The sequence below is a fragment of the Nyctereutes procyonoides genome, unplaced genomic scaffold, assembly GCF_905146905.1.
Source record: "Nyctereutes procyonoides isolate TBG_1078 unplaced genomic scaffold, NYPRO_anot_genome, whole genome shotgun sequence".
Taxonomy (NCBI): domain Eukaryota; kingdom Metazoa; phylum Chordata; class Mammalia; order Carnivora; family Canidae; genus Nyctereutes; species Nyctereutes procyonoides.
The window spans coordinates 49,033,913-49,051,585 of NW_026575126.1; the positions used below are offsets into that span (position 1 = coordinate 49,033,913).

Here is a 17,673-nt window from a genome sequence, read left to right on the forward strand (position 1 = left end):
AGAGCCAGATGGGACTGGAGCATTTTTTCTCAACAAAATGCCTCATTTAAGATGAGCAAACAAAAGATAGCAGGCTCTGGATGGGTATTTGCTGAAGGAAGAGTGAATGAAGTTGTTTCCAAGGTACAGCAGAGTCTGAGCTAGAACCCTTGTCTGCTAGCTGCCAGGGGTGCGGGGGTGTGGTGGTGGTGGTGTCAGTCCCCTCATCTCGGTATGGCTTCTTCGGTATTCAGGGCATTTTTCAGCAGGAGCAAAGAAAACACGTGCCCCCCATTTATAAGTAAATGTGTGGGCAGCCTGACAAAGCAATGGGTCCTAGAATCCAACCAGGTTCATCAGAATTCTTACTCGTCTCTAAAGAGGCATCTCCCCCTTTTCCTAATGTAATATGCTCATTGGTCACTTTGAGAAAGCATTAACTTTCTATGACAATTATGTGGAATCTGAAAACCATAACTTTGTTATATTCTTTAGCATTTTTGACACACGCAGGAATTTCCAGGAGCTACTATGTTGTCAAGGAAGGCTGAAATGAAGTCTCACAGACAGAAAAGACAAAAAAGAAGATGCTAGCCAAAGAGTTTTTCCCAACAGTTGAAAAAACGCAAATTGTAAATAATCCATAGACACAACTGACCAAAATCTCTTAAGAGAGAAATGGCTTTGAGGGCAAAGTGGCTTTGGAAAACCATTTTTCTTTAGAGAACATTCTTAATCAAATGAGAATGGTGATAGCACCTGTCTTCCAGGAAGGTTTCAAACATCAGTGCTTACTTAGGGGGACTCAATCCCTACTAAAAGGGAGATTTTAAACATTTTAGCATCCACTGTAAAGAAGCATTCTTCAAACACCATGCTAACCTGTATTTATTCAGATTTCAGGCCACCAAAACAAATCTCCTTCTCAAGCAAATTTATTTCCGGTCCAGTTTCCCAGAATCTAAGCCCTAGTTCTGATCACGTATCGACTCGAGGCTTCTTGAATATTCTGGACACTGAATCCATCACAGGAAAAAAAAGCAGCATGTGCCATGATACTGATGCAAACAGCCAAAGGGACCAGGGATGGATGTCCATTTCTGTCAGCACAGCTCACTGCCTGCCTGCCTGCCCAGGGGAGAAGCTGGGCTGCTGTGACAGCGCTCCCAGGGTCTCAGAGACCACTCGCTAAAGCTTAGAGAAGTGAGGTTCAGAGCCTTGGCTTTCCCCTCGACCATACTCCCCCCGCCCCATCTGCACTGTGCCCTTAATGAGGAAGGCCTGCATTTCTGTGTTTATACTTATGTCATTTTCCCCATACTTCAGTCCCTTATTCTCTTCCCAAGTAATAACTGTTTAAAAAAAGAAAAGGAAAGGAACAAAAGCAACAACATATCATGTTTATGGCCTATGTAGAGGTAAAATAGGAGACAAGGGATCACAAAGGATGGGAGGGAGGTAAATGGAAACAGACTACTGTAAGAGTCCTACGTTGTTCTTGATTTTCACCTGAAGATATACCACAATACATGAAAGAGGAACATTATAATTTCCAGAGCAGTGCTTGGCCAACAGAAATACATGAGCCAGAAATGGAATTTAAAATTTTCTAGGAGGCACCATTTAAAAAGAAAAGTGAAAAGAAACCAGTGAAGTTAATTTTAATAATATTTAGCCCCCAATCCAAAGTATTATCATTTTAACATGTCACCAATTCTCCAAAATCTGACATGTATTTTATATTTACAACTACATCTCAGTTTGGACTAGCCACATTTGAGGTACCCAACAGCCACATGTGGCTGGGGGCCACCATACTGGAGAGAGTAGCCCTACAGCAGGTGTCAGTAAGCTGTTCTCTTGAAGTCCAGATAGTACACAAATTGAGTTTTGTGGGTCATATGGTCTCATCAAACTACCCAAATTTCTCACCTAAGGCAAAGCAGCCAGAGGCAATATGTAAAGTAACAAGCATGGCTGTGTTCCAAAAAAACTTTATAAAAACATGTGGACCAGATTTGGCCTATGGGTTCTAGTTTGTCAACCACAACTCCAGAGCAATGACCAATAAATACATACATACATATACATACATACACACACAAAGAGACATAAGCAAAAAAATCAACAGAGAAGATAAACAAGATGCTAAAATATCAGCAAAGACTAAATACTACACGATTCATTCAAAAAGCAACAGAAAAGAAGAAAAGAGGGACAAAAACCAAGCAGAATAGAAAACAAATACCAAGATGGGACACAGACCTATCTATAGCATTCTTTAGATTAACTGTAAAAGAAAGGGGTTGTCTGAATGAATAAAATAGCAAGATTCAACTATATGCTGTTTATAAGAAACACTTTATAAAGGCAAATTACCAGTAAGAGACTGAATAAAAATACACCATGCAAACACCAAAGATAAGAAACAGGAGTACCAATATTAATATCAGAAAAATAAACACCAAAAAAGATCATTACTGGATATCAAGAGGAACATTCCATACTGGTGAAAAGGGCAATTCATTAAGAAGACAGAGCAATCATTAATAAGCACATATCTATCAAAAGAGATGCAAAATAGAAGAAACAAAAATTGATATAATTAAATGGAAAACTGGATTTACAACCACAGTTGGAAATTTCAACACCTCTCTCAGTAGGTGAAAGAATAAGTAGACCCCTCTCTCCTCCTGAAATCACTAAGGATATAGATTTGAGCCCCAGGAACCAATGTAATCTGAGATGACAATAATGAAATTTTACACCCACTCAAAGACACATGGAACATTTAGCAAGACAGACTATATGCTGGGCCATAAAATCAGTGTCAATAATTATCAAAGAAGTTCTAAATAATTCATGAGTTAAAGAAGAAAGCACAGGAGAAATGAGAATATACCTTGTCATGAACAATAGTAAAAAGACAACCTATCAAAGTATGAGGGATGTGGCTAAGCAGTCTAAACAAAAATTTAGTTTTATTAGAAAATACATAAAATCAGTAAGTTAAGTTCTCACGTTAAGAAGCTAGATAAAGAATAACATTAAAATACAAAACATGAAATAATACGAACAAGGAAATAAATAAATGGAAAAAAGAGAGAAAAAATCAATAAAAAGTTGGTTCTTTTAAATGGAGTATTCCTTGAAAAAGACAAATTACCAGAAGCGATCCAAGAAGAAACAGAAAAATCTACACAATCCTGTATCTGTTACAGAAATTGAATCCATAATCAAAACCATTCCACACACACAAAAAAAACTTTAGGCCCAAGTCTTCGTTGGTAAACTCCACCAAAAACTTAAAACACACACACACACACCCTATACATACTCTTGGAAAATAACAAAAGAGGAACTTCTTAACTATTTTTATAAGGTCAGCATAATCCTTATAACCAAAACCTGATAAAGATTTAAAAAAAGAAAAAATCCCAATCTAGTATTTTTCATGAAGATATAGAAATACTTTTTTTAAAAAAAGATTTTATTTATTCATGAGAGACACAGAGAGAGGCAGAGACATAGGCAGATGGAGAAGCAGGCTTCTCATAGGGATCCTGATGTGGGATTTGATCCCTGAACTGGGATCATGCCCTGAGCCAAAGGCAGGCACTCAACCGCTGAGCCATTCAGGCGTCCCGAGATACTAAAATACTTAATGAAACATTAACACATCAAGTCCAGTAGCACATAAGAAGGATAATACATCAGGACTAAGTAGGATTTCTCTCAGGAATGCATATCCAATTACACATTCAGAAACCAACTGACGTCATTCAAAATATTAACAAAATAAAGGACAAAACCATATGACAACTTAAAAAGATACTGAAAGGCATCTGAAAATATTTAACATCTATTCAAACGTACAGCAAACTGGAAATGGAAGGCAACTTCCTAAAACCCAAAAGAGGACTAACTGGCCAATCTAAAAGCCAGGCTTCCTGGGGAAACACTGGACTTCCTCTAATACTGGAAACAAGACAAGGATATCCACCCTTCCCACTTCTATTTGACAATATACCAGAGGTGCTAGTCAGTGCAATTAGGCAAGAAAAAGTAAAGACATAAAGACTAGAAAAGAAATAAAACTGTTGTGAATAGTATGCCAATGGATTGTGTGCATAAAAAACCCCGTGGAATATTAAAAGAAAAAACTATAAGTGAATTTTAAAAGGTTGTAGAATACAGAGTTGATACACAACAATTAATATGACTATACAGCAGCAGCAAACAATTCAAAAATGAAATATAGGAAACAATTCCTTTTATAATAGCACCAATAATATAAAATATTTAGGAAGAAAATTATTAGACTGTAAGACTTCTACAGAAAAAACTACAACACAGTCTGAATGAAGAAAGAGGTCAGAGGACTGTAAAATTTATGTGAAATACAAAGGATCTAGAATAGTCAAAACAATCTGAGAAAGAATAATAATGTTGGAGGGTTTATGCTACCTGATTTTAAGACTTACTATAAAGCCACAGAAATAATAAAGTGTTATATTGGCACAAGAACAGGCATAAAAATGATTGGAACAGAACATTCTAGAAATAGACCTAGACATACATGGTCAATTTATTTTTGACAGAAATGCCAAGTCAATCCAATAAGGAATGAGAAGTCTTTTTCACAAACGTTGCTAGAACAAGTGGATATCCATATTAAAAAAAACTAAATCGTGACTCTTATCTCATTCCACATACAAAATTCATTTGAAATGGGTCATGATTTAAATGGAAAAACTAAAACCATAAACCTTCTGGAAGAAAACTGGTGAAACCTTAGGACAGGCAAAGATTTAATCATAAAAGAAAAAATCATAAACATGACTTCATCAAAATTAAAAATATCTGCTCATCAAAATCACTAACAAGATGAATATGCAACCCCAGACTCAAAAAACACATTTGCAGCACACTCATCTATCTAACAAAGGATGTATCTCCAGAATACATAAAAGAACTCCCACCGATCAACAGTAAAAAAGACAAAAACACAACTAGAAAATGGGCAAGAGGCTTACATAACCACCTCTAAACGAAGATACCTGAATGGCCAACCAGCACATCAAAAGGTGGTCAACATCATTAGTCACCAGAGAAATGCAAATTAAGATCACAATGTAATATCCAACGTAGTACCCTCTGGAATGACTGAAATACAAGGCTGACAACAGCACTGTATGTTGGCAAGGAGGTAGAGCGACCAGAACACTCACACAATACTTGTGGGATATAAAATGGTACACCTAGTTTGGAGAACTATTTGGTTGTTCTTATAAAGGTTAGCACACACACGCTTATCCTGAGAACCAACAATGTTACTCTTAGGTACTGACTCAAGAGAAATGAAAACCTATGGCCACAAGAAATTTTTTATAGAAATGTTCATAGCAACCTTATTTATAATAGTCTCAAACCAGAAACAAACCAAATATCCACCAACAGGAGAGGAGGTAAATGCTGTATATTCATACAGTGGAGTACTACTGAACAATGAAATAATAAACTCCTGATACCACAATATCCAGGGTGAATTTCCAAAACATGTTAAGTGAGGGGTGCTTGGGTAGGGCTCAGTTGACTGAGCGTCCAACTCTTGGTTTCAGCTCAGGTCATGATCTCAGGGTTGTGAGACTGAGCCCCATGTCCAGCTCCATGCTAAGCATGGAGTCTGCTTAAGATTCTTCCCCTTTCTCTCTCTCCCCCTCTGTTCCTCCCCCAACTCACACACTCTTTCTAAAGTAAATAAAATCTTTAAAAAAGTTAATGTTAAGTGAAAGAAGTCAAACATAATACAATATGATTCCATTTTTTATAAATTCTAAAAATAATCAAAATTAATGCCTACTCACAGATACAAGATAGGGACACTTAGGGCAGTGGGGCTTGGGGTTGCTTATAAAGGGACTCGGGGACTTTTTATGAGGAGACGGAAATGTTCTATGCCTTGCTTTAGGTTGTGGAAACCTTGCTGTATATAACTCTTAAGACTCTGAACTAAAGTTTTATAGATCTGTTCATTTTATCATATATTAATTATGTCTCAATTGTTTTTTAAGAAGGCTTCACACCTAGCACAGAGCCCAACATGAGGCCCGAACCCATGACCTTGAGATTAAGCCCCTAGCTGAGATCCAGAGTCAGAAGCTTATGTGACTGAGCCACATAGGCACCCCTATATCTCAATTTTTTAAAAAATCTCTAAAAAGCCATTTAAAAAGCATAGAGAGTGGCAGTTAAGTGTCTGCCTTCAGCTCAGGTCACAATCCCAGAGTCCTGGGATCAAGCCCTGCACTGGGCTCCTGCTCAGCAGGGAGTCTGCTTCTTCCTCTGCCTGCCACTCTGCCTGCTTGTGTTCTCTCTCTCTCTGTCAAGTAAATAAATAAAATCTTTAAATAAATAAATATTTTTTTAAAAAGCATAGAGGGCAATCCAAAATATTAGCACCCAGATTGCTTCCAAGTGATGGGACTATGGCTAATATTTTCTTCTGTTAGCTCACACTTTTCTCATCTTTATCATTTTCTATAATGAACTTTTCCCTGTTTTCTATACCCACTTTTTGCCTCACAAAGGTATATGTGACCACTACGTATCTTCTGAAGAATTATGGGTAATGAGGGCAAGTACATCAAGTTTTCTTTCTGTAGCAGGCATGTGGTTCAGTGTCTCCATGGGATCTGAAACGAGGTCAGAAGGCCAGGCAGGAGCATCACGGTGGACTGGGGAGGAGGAGAGGGAGGGTGAATCAGACCCTCTGATTCAAGTTCAGCTCTGATCCTGGCTCCCTCCCTGAACTGGTGGGTGGGTCACAGTGCCTCTGCTTCCACACCCCTGAAATGGGAATGACATGGATCCTGCCTGCCTCAGCGGAGTTTTGTGAGATTGTTAACTGCAAGAGCTGCAGGCCTACATGGCACAGAAGGAATTAGGGGAGCAGTAACTTCTGACGTTATGTGGAAAGTTAGGGGAAAAAAAAGACTTTCTCGAAAGTCAGATTTATGACTTACAATCCTGTGAAAACCAGGAAGAAAAGCTACTGCTAGAACAACTCTGCCCTCTTAAATCAACAGCCGAGAACTCTTACCTGTTGGTGTGGTAGTAGTGATTCTGCAGAGCATAGGATATGCACTGAGTGTTTAACCGTTTTCTCTCAACCTCCTGCCAAGTATCTTCTGTCCACTTTCTCTTGATCTGCTTCTCCTCACGTTTTTTCCCCACATATTGGGCATAGGTCTGGATCCGATAGCTTTCTGCATATTTGCTGGTATTGACAGCTAAAAGAAAAAGAAAAAAACCCATATAAAAAAGTCTGGCCTCATCCAAAATGTCACTTTTGAAAGGTGGCCTGAGATAGTCAAAGAAACCAGAAATTTGAGTCTTGAGTTCTAACCCCCAGCTCTGCCATTGAGAAGCCAGGCAGCCTTGGGAACGTCCCATGGGCTCTCCAAAGCTCAGTGTTCTCATCTGGAGTGTGCCCTAGTCTTCCCAATGGCCTGAAGTGCTCTGTAAACTATAAAGAACCATAATGATGGTAAATGAAATGTATTTGCAGGAAACATTACTGCTTGAAAATTACTCATTTTCAGTGTAAGAAGAGGAAAAAAAAATAAAAACCACAAGGGAAAACTGTGAACCCTGTTACAAATGAAAACCAAAGCAATACTGACAGCTGAGCTGACCACCGTGTCACATACTGAGGATCTACCATATGTGCCCTGGGCTTTCGCATATGTGACATCTCATCTCACAACTCCTCCACCTGCAAAGGAGGAACTGCCTCTACTCAGGAGAAAAGCGGAGGCACGTGCCATGGGCCGCACCGTTGGATCAGTGGCAGTGCTGGGATGCAAACCAGGCTGCACCAACCCTAAGGACAGGGCCTTTCTTGTCACTCTGCACCTCGCTTTGAACCCTGCAAATTCAAGATAACTCCACAATACTTGAGACATGCCTCTTCTCCTTCCGCTTTTAAAGACTGCTAATTCTCTGTAATGTGCCTCTGGCTGGCAGGAGCACTTGAAAGCTGGAGCTTATTCCCTCCCTGGTGTTAACATTTCACTAAGGCCAGGTCAGTTTCCTTATAGTCTTTACTGCCTGCTCCTCTGAGGCTGGTGGACAGAACGTGCTGGGAGCGTGGGAGCGAGGGCTTATGCAAGACCTGGTGGCAGATGGGCAGCCACGTGCTGGTTCTGGCTCCTGTGGTCTGAGCATATACTCTCCTAGCCCGCCGGCACTACCAATGGTTACTACCCAAACTGGCGGTGAGAAAGTGAGAGCCTGGCCACGCCAGTCAGGACTATTAGGAGCAGACTTGGTACCCGGGCAGCTGCAAACGCACCATGATGTCTGAAACAGAGTCTATGTATCCACTCCTAGCAAAGTTCTTTTTTTTATAAGATTTTTTAAAGATTTTATTTATTTATTCATGAGAGACACAGAGAGAGAGAGAGAGAGAGAGCGAGAGAGAGAGAGAGAGAGAGAGGCAGGCAGAGGGAGAAGCAGGCTCCATGCAGAGAGCCCAATATGGGACCCGATCCCAGGTCTCGAAGATCACACCCTGGGCTGAAGGCGGGCGCCAAACTACTGAGCCACCCGGGCTGCCCCCCCCCCACTTTTTTTTTTTTTTAAGATTTTATTTATTTGAGAGAAAGAGAGAGAGAGAGAGAGAAAGAGAGAGAGAGAGAGGTCACAAACAGGGAGGAGAGGGAGAGGGAGATGCAGGACCCAATCCCAGGACCCTGGGATCATGACCTGAGCCCAAGGCAGACCCTTAACTGAATAAGCCACCCAGGTGCCTTCCTAGCAAAGTTCTTGGTACAGAGTCATTCTCACTAAATACTGTGTGAATGAACACATGGCAGAAGAGAGTGGTGACGGGTATGCGGCCCTTCAGCACGTGAGAACCAGACGAGGGACTCTAGTACATTAAAGACCTTGAAACAGAAGGAAAGACAATTGTATGAGAGGCAGATGCTGCACATATCCGACACCTGACACTTTTCATCTTCACTTCAAGTGGACTGGATTTACCTGAAACTTCTAAGCACAACTGTGATTGACAGAATGTCATGCCCTAAACCTAAATGTTTAGCATCTAAGGAGCAAGACATAACAACCACCACCACAAAACAGGAAAAAAACACTACTCTTTAAAAACTACAAATTTTTACTATGATGTTTATAGAACTTTTCAAATGTCCGCTCTAAAGTTAAAGAGAAAAAAAAAGGAAGGAGAAGCCCAGGATATTACAGAAGTTCCCTATTATACAAAGTCTCCTAAAGAAGGAGAATGAGTTACTGAAATGTGAGCTCAAAGCAGCGTGCTCTGACTCATTCCCAAGGAGATAAACAGAAAAAGCATCCGGTCCTGAAGATGTGTGACTGACCAAAGTCACTCCTAGCACAGAACCACGGAAATAGGATCCTTTCTTCAAAGTCTTATTCCTTGGGACAGCTATTTTTCCTGCTTTTAATGGTCCACATTTCTGACTTTTTCTGTTCATTTAACTACCCGGCTATTCAAATATCCAACAAACCAACCATCCAACCATCCATGCTTCCACCTGGCAAATGTTCACTGTCCCAGGAACTTGTTAGATATTTGGTAAGTCAAAACAAAATTTCCACTCCCTTAAGCTTATCCTGTCACATGCAAAATGCATGGCAGGGTGATCTCTCTGTAAGCCTAAGACTATCTTACTAATACAGGTTAGGCTATTAGTGAGATCCATAATGAGAACCCACAGACTCTACCATCATTATTTGGTCCTGATTGTTGGCAAATATGCATCTCCTGGATTTTCCTTGTTAAGTCCCATTCCTTATTCCGGCAGGTTTATTCTGCAAGCAGGTCCCAAAGGGATGGCATCTGCAATAATCCCACTCTCGAGTTTCACTTGGACTCCCAAGTAAAAGAGAAGGCTTGAGTCAATATTCCCCATGAAAGCAAAGGTGATGATAGGGTCATAAAGGAGCCAAGATGATCTATTTAACAGTATCCGGTTTTTTCCAATAATTGAGCTCACAGCCCCATGGACAAACGTTACAAACAACTCCCTAACCACGGTGGGGAATTCATCCGAGCACATGTGGAATTAGGATCACTTAAAAGGGGAAACAAATAACAACCCACTTTTCACCGCTGGCCTTCACATGGCAGTCATTTACCAGCATTCCTTCACGTCCCAGCAGCTCTGGAGCTCTCAGCCTTTAATCTGGAAGCCAAGCTCTGGCTCCAAGCCATCCCTCCTCGAATGGATGAATCAGCAAAATGAATTGGCTGTCAGCTGTGTCCTCCAGTGATTCCAGCTCGCCTGTCAGAGGCAGCATGTAGCAGGCTGCTTGGTAACACTAGCCTTTTCCAAATTTGTCAGGGAAATGATTCAAGGCCATCTTTCGATCGTGCCACTTGGTTAGAGCCTCTAGGGAAGAGCACATGCCGACAGCCCTCCCTGCCTCCTGGTAGTAGGTGAGTGAGGGCAGCTCCCCTTACATAGGCTCACCCACTCACAGGGTCCCTACACCAGATCTGCTCATCTCCTGACACCCTGCACCTGTAACAGCATTTAATCTTCACAAGGGCCCTGTGAGGAAGGGATGCCCTAGTCACCAAACAGATATAGTTACTGAGATCAGAAGTTAGGCTGCTTGCTGGAAGTCTTGTAGGTAGGCCACAAAGCCAGTTTGGAACCAAGACACAACACATTGTGTCTTGGTTATGATATATACATACATATACACACACACACACACACACACACACACATATATATATGTGTGTGTGTATATATATATATATATATATATATATATATATATATATTACTGCCACATGTCTGCCACATTTTTTTTTAAAGATTTTATTTATTTATTCATGAGAAACAGAGAGAGGCAGAGACACAGGCAGAGGGAGGAGCAGGCTCCATGCAGGGAGCCCAACGTGGCACTTGATCCCAGGTCTCCAGGATTACGCCCTGGGCTGAAGGCAGCGCTAAACCGCTGAGCCACCAGGGCTGCCCTCTGCCACATTTTTGTATGTATTTGTGTGTTTAATGAGACTGGAACTTGGCTTCTAAAATGTGTCCTTTACTAGGAGTTTTAAAGAATTACTTAAAATGTATAGATTTTTTTTCCCCTAAAACTTAAGAAGTTTCCATTATTGTCAGGCAAAGTCTCTCCAACTAACTTGATAGATGATGATTATGGACAAGATGACTTAAGATACAGATGCCTTCCTAAACTGATCTATATATTTAATGCAATTCTAGTAAAAACAAATTCTACATTTTAATGACACATTGAAAAAATTTAAAAAGGAATTAAAAAAAAATCTCAACAGAAAACAGAGCAGGGTTAGTCAGGGACTGGGGGAAGAGGTCAACCACAAAGGGGATGAGGAATTATGGGGGTGATGGAGCCATCCTGTATCATCACTGTGGTGGTGGTTACATGACTATACACATTTACTGAAACAGCTGTACAACAAAGAGGGTATCTCTGCTGTACAGAAATGATACCCTGATTTATTCTGTGGAACTGGAAAGGTTAACTCCAAAAGTTAAACAGAAGAACAAATGGTCCAACAACTGCCCAGACATTTCTGAAGAAGAATAATGAAGGTGACATGCCTTGTTAGCTATAAAAGCTTATTGGAAAGCCAGAATAATTAAGATGGTGTAGTAATGGTACAGAGATCAACAAACTGACCAATGGTAGAAGAATCTAGAAACAGACTTTCGCATCTGTGAAACTTTGATTTTTGACAGAGACAGCATGACAGAGAATGTGGAAAAGGAAAAGTTGGAAAAATTGTTTATCCATAGGAAAAAAATGAAATTGGACTCTTAGTCACACCATGCTGAAAAATCAACTCCAGATGGATGAAGAACTGAAATGTCAAAAGCAAACTCTGAAAACTTGAAAAGAAAATATAAGTGAATATCTTTCTGAGCTTGAAGTAGGAAAGAATTTATGAATATATGAAAAGTGTTAAGCAATAAAAAAAGGTCAATTAGTATGACTACATTACATTAAAATTTCTGTCCATCAGTAGAGACTTCAGAGAATGAAGACAATCCACAAGCTGGAAGAAGATATTTGTAATGCATGGAACTGGTGAAGCACCAGCATCAGAATACATAAAAACGCCTACAAATCAGGAAGAAAATGCACAACAAAAGAATGGGCAAAGACAGAAGAGCAGGCACAGTCATTTCATAGAAAAGGAGGCGTATAATGCCAGTAATTACATAAAGAGATGCTCAAGCTCAGGCAAAGACAAATTATGAGAACAATATCATTTTGTGTCTGTTTTGCTGGCAAAAATCTAAAAGACTGCTAACAGCAATGGCTGGGAAGATGCGGAGCAAGGGGATCTCCATTGGTACAACCATGGGAGAAAACAATGGTTTTTCTCATGTAGTGTTGATCATTCACACATCTTATGACCCAGCAATTCCACTCCTAGATATATACTAGTACATGGGCATTTATGAGGTAAATCCAAGAACTGTTTTTTAAAAAGAACACATTGTTTATACTAGCAGAGAGAGAAAAGGAAAGAAGCAATCAATCCCAGTCTTCGCCAGCAGGTGAATGGAAGAACTGTGCTATATTCCCACAATGGAATATCGTCTAACAGTAAACATAAATGAACTGTAGCAACACATAATAAAATGAGGGGATCTTAGGAATTTAATGGCGAATGAGAAACCCCAGTCCCAGAAGGCTATTTGTAGTTTGACACTCGTTTTACTACATTCTAAGACAAAAATCAAACAATCACACCAACAATATATCCAGGGAGGGGTGTGTGTGTGTGTGTGTGTGTGTGTGTGTGTGTGAGAGAGAGAGAGAGAGAGAGAGAGAGAGAGAGAGAGAATAAAAAAGCAAGTAAATAATCATCACAACTTCAGGAGAGCTGTTGCCCCTGGCAGGGAATCAGGAGGATGGGACAAGGAGGACCAACAGATAGATGTAATTTATTAGCAAAAGTTTAGTTCTTTGTTTGAGTGATGGTTTTACAGATGTTCATGGCGTCTTAAACAAATTCTTTAGGTTTTCTGTTGTTTATCCTGGCCAAGTTCTAAGGGCCATTTCCAGTACACACGGTCTAAGACAGAAGGTGTGTGAAAGACAAAGTAAGAATCTCTCCAAGTTCAATATCCTCAGTGACATGGCAGTGCCCCTATAGGGTGTCAACGAGCAAGCAGAGCCACGTCTTGGACCTTCCTCCGAAAGCGAGGCACGTCCTTGCCATATGGCCTTCGCTGGCTGAGATCAGTGGGGAACAGTGGCTGCCGAGACAGTGGCGCACCATCGGCCCTGCGCGCAGCATCTGCAAAGGCCACTGGCAGCCACACTAAGTCTCAATGTCTGATGCCTACATTCTTAGTATCCAGTCGCTAGAGGAAGAAGCACTTACTGGCTACTTACTCTGCCAGGCAGGGGGAATCCTGTAAGCATTATGCTGACTGCATAAGCAAAGACAGGCCGAGAAGAAGGGTCAAGGTGACTAGGGTTTGGGCTAGGATCTAAAACAAAGCCTTGTTCTCTCCTTGACACCACATGCCCTGAAAGGGTCTTGAATGGCGTCATCCAGAGTTAACGCAGCCATATACATCTGCCTTCAAGAGAATCAGTCTGTCTATCCACAACGGTTCTATGTACCCAGCAGAAGGAATCTCTGTGTGACAACCTGGTATGTTAACCCACTGGCAGAAGGGCTGTGTGTGGAGAGCAGACTCTCCGAGCTCTGCCAAAGCAGCCCTACTCCCTGTCTCCACTAGGTGCTTTCACCCTCAGCCCTGCCTCCTTCGGACACTCCTGAAGATGGCCCAGAGCCCTGGCCAGGGTGCTGCCAGGGCCCTGGCCGGGGTGCTGTGGTTTTCAAGCCACAACAGGGTGAGGCCAAGTGCTGTTTTGTGTTTGACTATTTATCTAAATATGAACATACTGAATACAAGTTTTCTCACATTCCATATTACTTTGATCAGGTTGGGTTGATAACAGATTGACCGCTTCTTCACTTTTATCAGATAGAGAATGGCAGCTTTCATCTCAGCTTCTACTGAAAGCGCTTTAAAATCTTTAAAGAAAGGAGTTCAAACAGAAACAAAACACACTCAGCCCTAATGGTCACTAGGAATATTTTCCCATGTGCATGACTGGACGCCCCCTCAATCAATTGGAGAGAAGAGGCAGGGACTAAGGTGTGTACAGAACAGAGCCTCGAACAGGCGCACAATGCAATAGGGCTGCTGCCCCAAACAGGTCAGGGCGAGCCGGCCAGGCTGAACAGCGGCGCCCTCTGCTCTACCCTCTGCCGACCCCCTTCTCCTCCTGAGCCAGTCCTTTTTCAATGCCCCCGTTCCCCACATTTACCCAACAGGCCCATGCTCTCTGAGGGTTGGGCCCACACCCTGGCCATGTCCGTAGCGCCAGGATCCACCACAGTTCTTTTGTAGGAGGTTCATCTAAGATTATGGCAGGAAAGAGGGAGGGATAAGGTACAGCTTTTTTATCTGTTGGCAGCCTGTGTGTACCCAACAGAGCAAATTCAAAAACTTCAGTTAAGAAGTCTATGCTGAAGCCTGATCTGGTGCATGAGGGCCCTGGATGGCAAGTGAGGAGCAAGCTCTGGCACTAAAGACCAGCTCCCAGGGGCAGGGACAAATACCGCGTGTCACCATGACGGAGCCTCACAGCGACGCTGGGAAAGGAAAGCAAGAGCCACCAACAGCGGAGACTCGGGAAGTTGGCTGGCTTGCCTCAGGCACCCGGTGAGCACTCAGGACCCTGGTCCCTTGCTCTTTTATGCAGCAGGTACTTCTCTAACAGACAGGAATTATTTTTTAAAGATTTTGTAAAAATTAAATAAGCTCTACACCCAATGGGGGATGGAACCCACAACCCTGAGGGCAAGAGTCACAGGCTCACTGACTGAGCCAGCCAGGTACCCCGAGGGTAATTATTTTTTAAAAGCATTGAGACTGAAAGCATGAAAATGAAAAAGCTCCAGGCCTGTGAAGGGGACAGTCAGAAAAAATGAAGGAAGAGGCAGAGGGGATGCGATCCCACGGAATCTGGCCCAGCGGCCGTGCGTCAGAGATGCTGAGCATCCCCGAGGCCCCCTCATCAGCTCTGCATCACTGGGAGGGCAGGTGGCCGCACCCCTGCGTGCTGACAAGGCTGAGAGGAGGAAGCACATGCGACTGGCCCCACCACCTGAAGATCACACCCATCACTGTGTGTTCCCTTCACATCACCTCCACGATTAAAGACAGGCACTTGCTCTGCCCACCGCTCCCACCCTCATTCCACCTCCCAGTTCTCTAACAAAGGCTGAGGATGTGACAAGGAAAACACTCTCTACCAACTGGCTAAAGGCTGACATTTACTTAAAACCTATGCCAAGAAAGATGCAGCAAAGTCACATGGGAAAATCACAGATTCCAAGGCCACAGAGGCCTGGGTTCAAATCCTACCCAAATCTTAACTGGCCTGAGGCCAGTCATCTGCCTCCCCGACTCTGTTTCTTTATCCATAAAATGGGCTCATGTATTTGCTTTCTAAGGCTGCTAGGAAGAGTGGACAGCATGTGTGCCAAGCTTTTAGCACAGGGCCCAGCAAAGAGCAAGTGCCTAGTTAACTAAGCTACTGCTGTTAAATCACAAAACCCACAGTTAAGACAAAAAGAACTGTGCCTCAGCCAACAGAAGACGTCTGCAGTTGACACAGGATTGGTGAGCTAGAACTCACTGTGCCTTGGTGTGCCCAAAGGGAGCAGGGCCTCACATAGCCTGAGTCTGCGAGGGCTCGTGGAGCCCTGCTGTCATGTAGAATGAGGATGCAATCTAGCATAACCTTTCCCATGCAAAAGCGTGGGGAGAAAATGGAAAATCCAGGAACCAGTACATCAACCGTACTCAACAAGTATAAAATCAAGGAGTCTTTAAGTATCATTTTTCAAAACTGTACTGAGGCCAAAGCATGTCAAACTGTTTTCACTAACTCTGCTGACGACACCACAGGCAGCTTTACAGACATTCATCTCAATCATTCGTTCCACAAACACTGGCGCTCGGTTATGTGCAGGCACTGAGGTATGGTGTAAGAAATGGGACATTCTCCGCCCTGAAGAGGCCCACAGTCTAGAGGAGAAAAAGGAAGGGAAGTGACTGGTAGCGAGTACCAGGTAGGCCTGAATCGAGACATGATGCTTTTAACACGGGTAAGAGGGAAGGAAGGAGAGGGGAGGACAAATAGGAACTAGCAAAAGGGGCTAGGGTGGGAGAGGCTGCTAATGAGGCTCTTTAAGTCCCCCCAAGGCCTTGGCCAACCGCCGTAACGCAGAATGAATGACATCACTAGAACACTGCTTCCATTAACCAGCCTGGTGGTGCGTTTGTTCTTTTTCTTTTCATACTTCCTGGCTGAGAAGTTGATGAGAAGTAAATAAAGCTACCATTTACTGAGTACTTACTATATATAAGAACGAGGCTAACTGCTTTACAAACAAAGGTACTTAGATCTCACTTGGTTGCTTCTTCGTCCATCCGTTGGTTTATGAATACTGACACTGATGTATTAAATTCTCATCTGTTCATTCACTCATCTATCCATTCATTCAGGAACAAACACACCATCTTCTAAGCCTCGGCAATTGGGGCTGGGAGGCTAAGTGAGAGACACAGGCACTGTGTCCGCCGGGAGAGGGACAGTGCACAGAGCGCCGCACGTGTGCCGAGGGTTGGAAATGGCGAAGCGCTCTGGGGGCTCCACGTGGTGCTGGTCAAGCCCAGGATGCAGAGAGGGTTCCCTGAAGAAAAGACAGTGGAGTCTCTCCTGAGACTTGAAGACTGAGAGAGTACTGGGGGTGGGGACTGTGTTCCCACCAGAAGGAACATGAAGTAGCCAATCTCTGAGGAAGCGCAGCCCTATTGAGGAAGTAGGCCAACATGGCGGAGGAGCCTGCAGTGAAGCTAGAATGGAAGGCACAGCACTGAAGGCCTGTGGCTGTGCGGTGTGTGGTAGGAGCCACCGCGGGGTGTTTAGTCAGGGGGAGAACACAATCTGATGTGTGTTTCTACAAGACCTCTATCCCTGAAGGGGAAAGAACAGGAACAGGAATGGAGACAACCCAGAGTAAGGGAAGTCCTAGTAGAACGCCAAGGAATGCCAACATTTAATCACCATACACATGGGGGAGAGTAGGCAAGGCCTGGGAAGCCGTAGGCTGAGGAGGAGAGGGAAGAACCTAGAAAGTACGGTGCTGTGGGACCCAAGGAGAAGGAACAGGCCGATGTACTGAGTGACGGGGAGGTGGAGGGGAGAGTCGGCTGGCTTTATGGCACAGAAGTCACAGGGCCCCTAGCAAGCATGGTTCAGTGGTGTGAGACCACCACTAGGCAACAGGGAGCAGGGACAGGGCACGGGTGACACAGGCAGAGCATCTGACTCCGCAAACAGAAAGACATTATCAGGAGCAAAGGCGAACTGGGATCTTGGGAGTTTTTTGAAAAGATGGGAGGGACTGAGCAGGTTTCCACACTGCTGGGAAGAAGTCACTGTGTGGGCACAGGGCTAAGGGGAGGCACAAGGCCCCAGAGACAAGAGGGGCCCAGAACACTTCTGAGAGAAGACAGGTGCGGGCGCGGAGCTTTATGAATCTGGGGA

At 43.0% G+C, this 17,673-nt stretch overlaps 1 protein-coding gene across 1 annotated transcript in view; it reads right to left on the minus strand.

Moving 5' to 3' along the window:
- Window positions 1-17,673, minus strand: part of PARN (poly(A)-specific ribonuclease) — a 156,180-nt gene that overhangs the window by 37,413 nt on the left and 101,094 nt on the right. Inside the window, exon 22 of the mRNA XM_055340577.1 lies at window positions 7,082-7,271. Within this exon, the coding sequence (XP_055196552.1) occupies window positions 7,082-7,271 (190 nt within the window). The remainder of the gene's footprint in view (window positions 1-7,081; window positions 7,272-17,673) is intronic.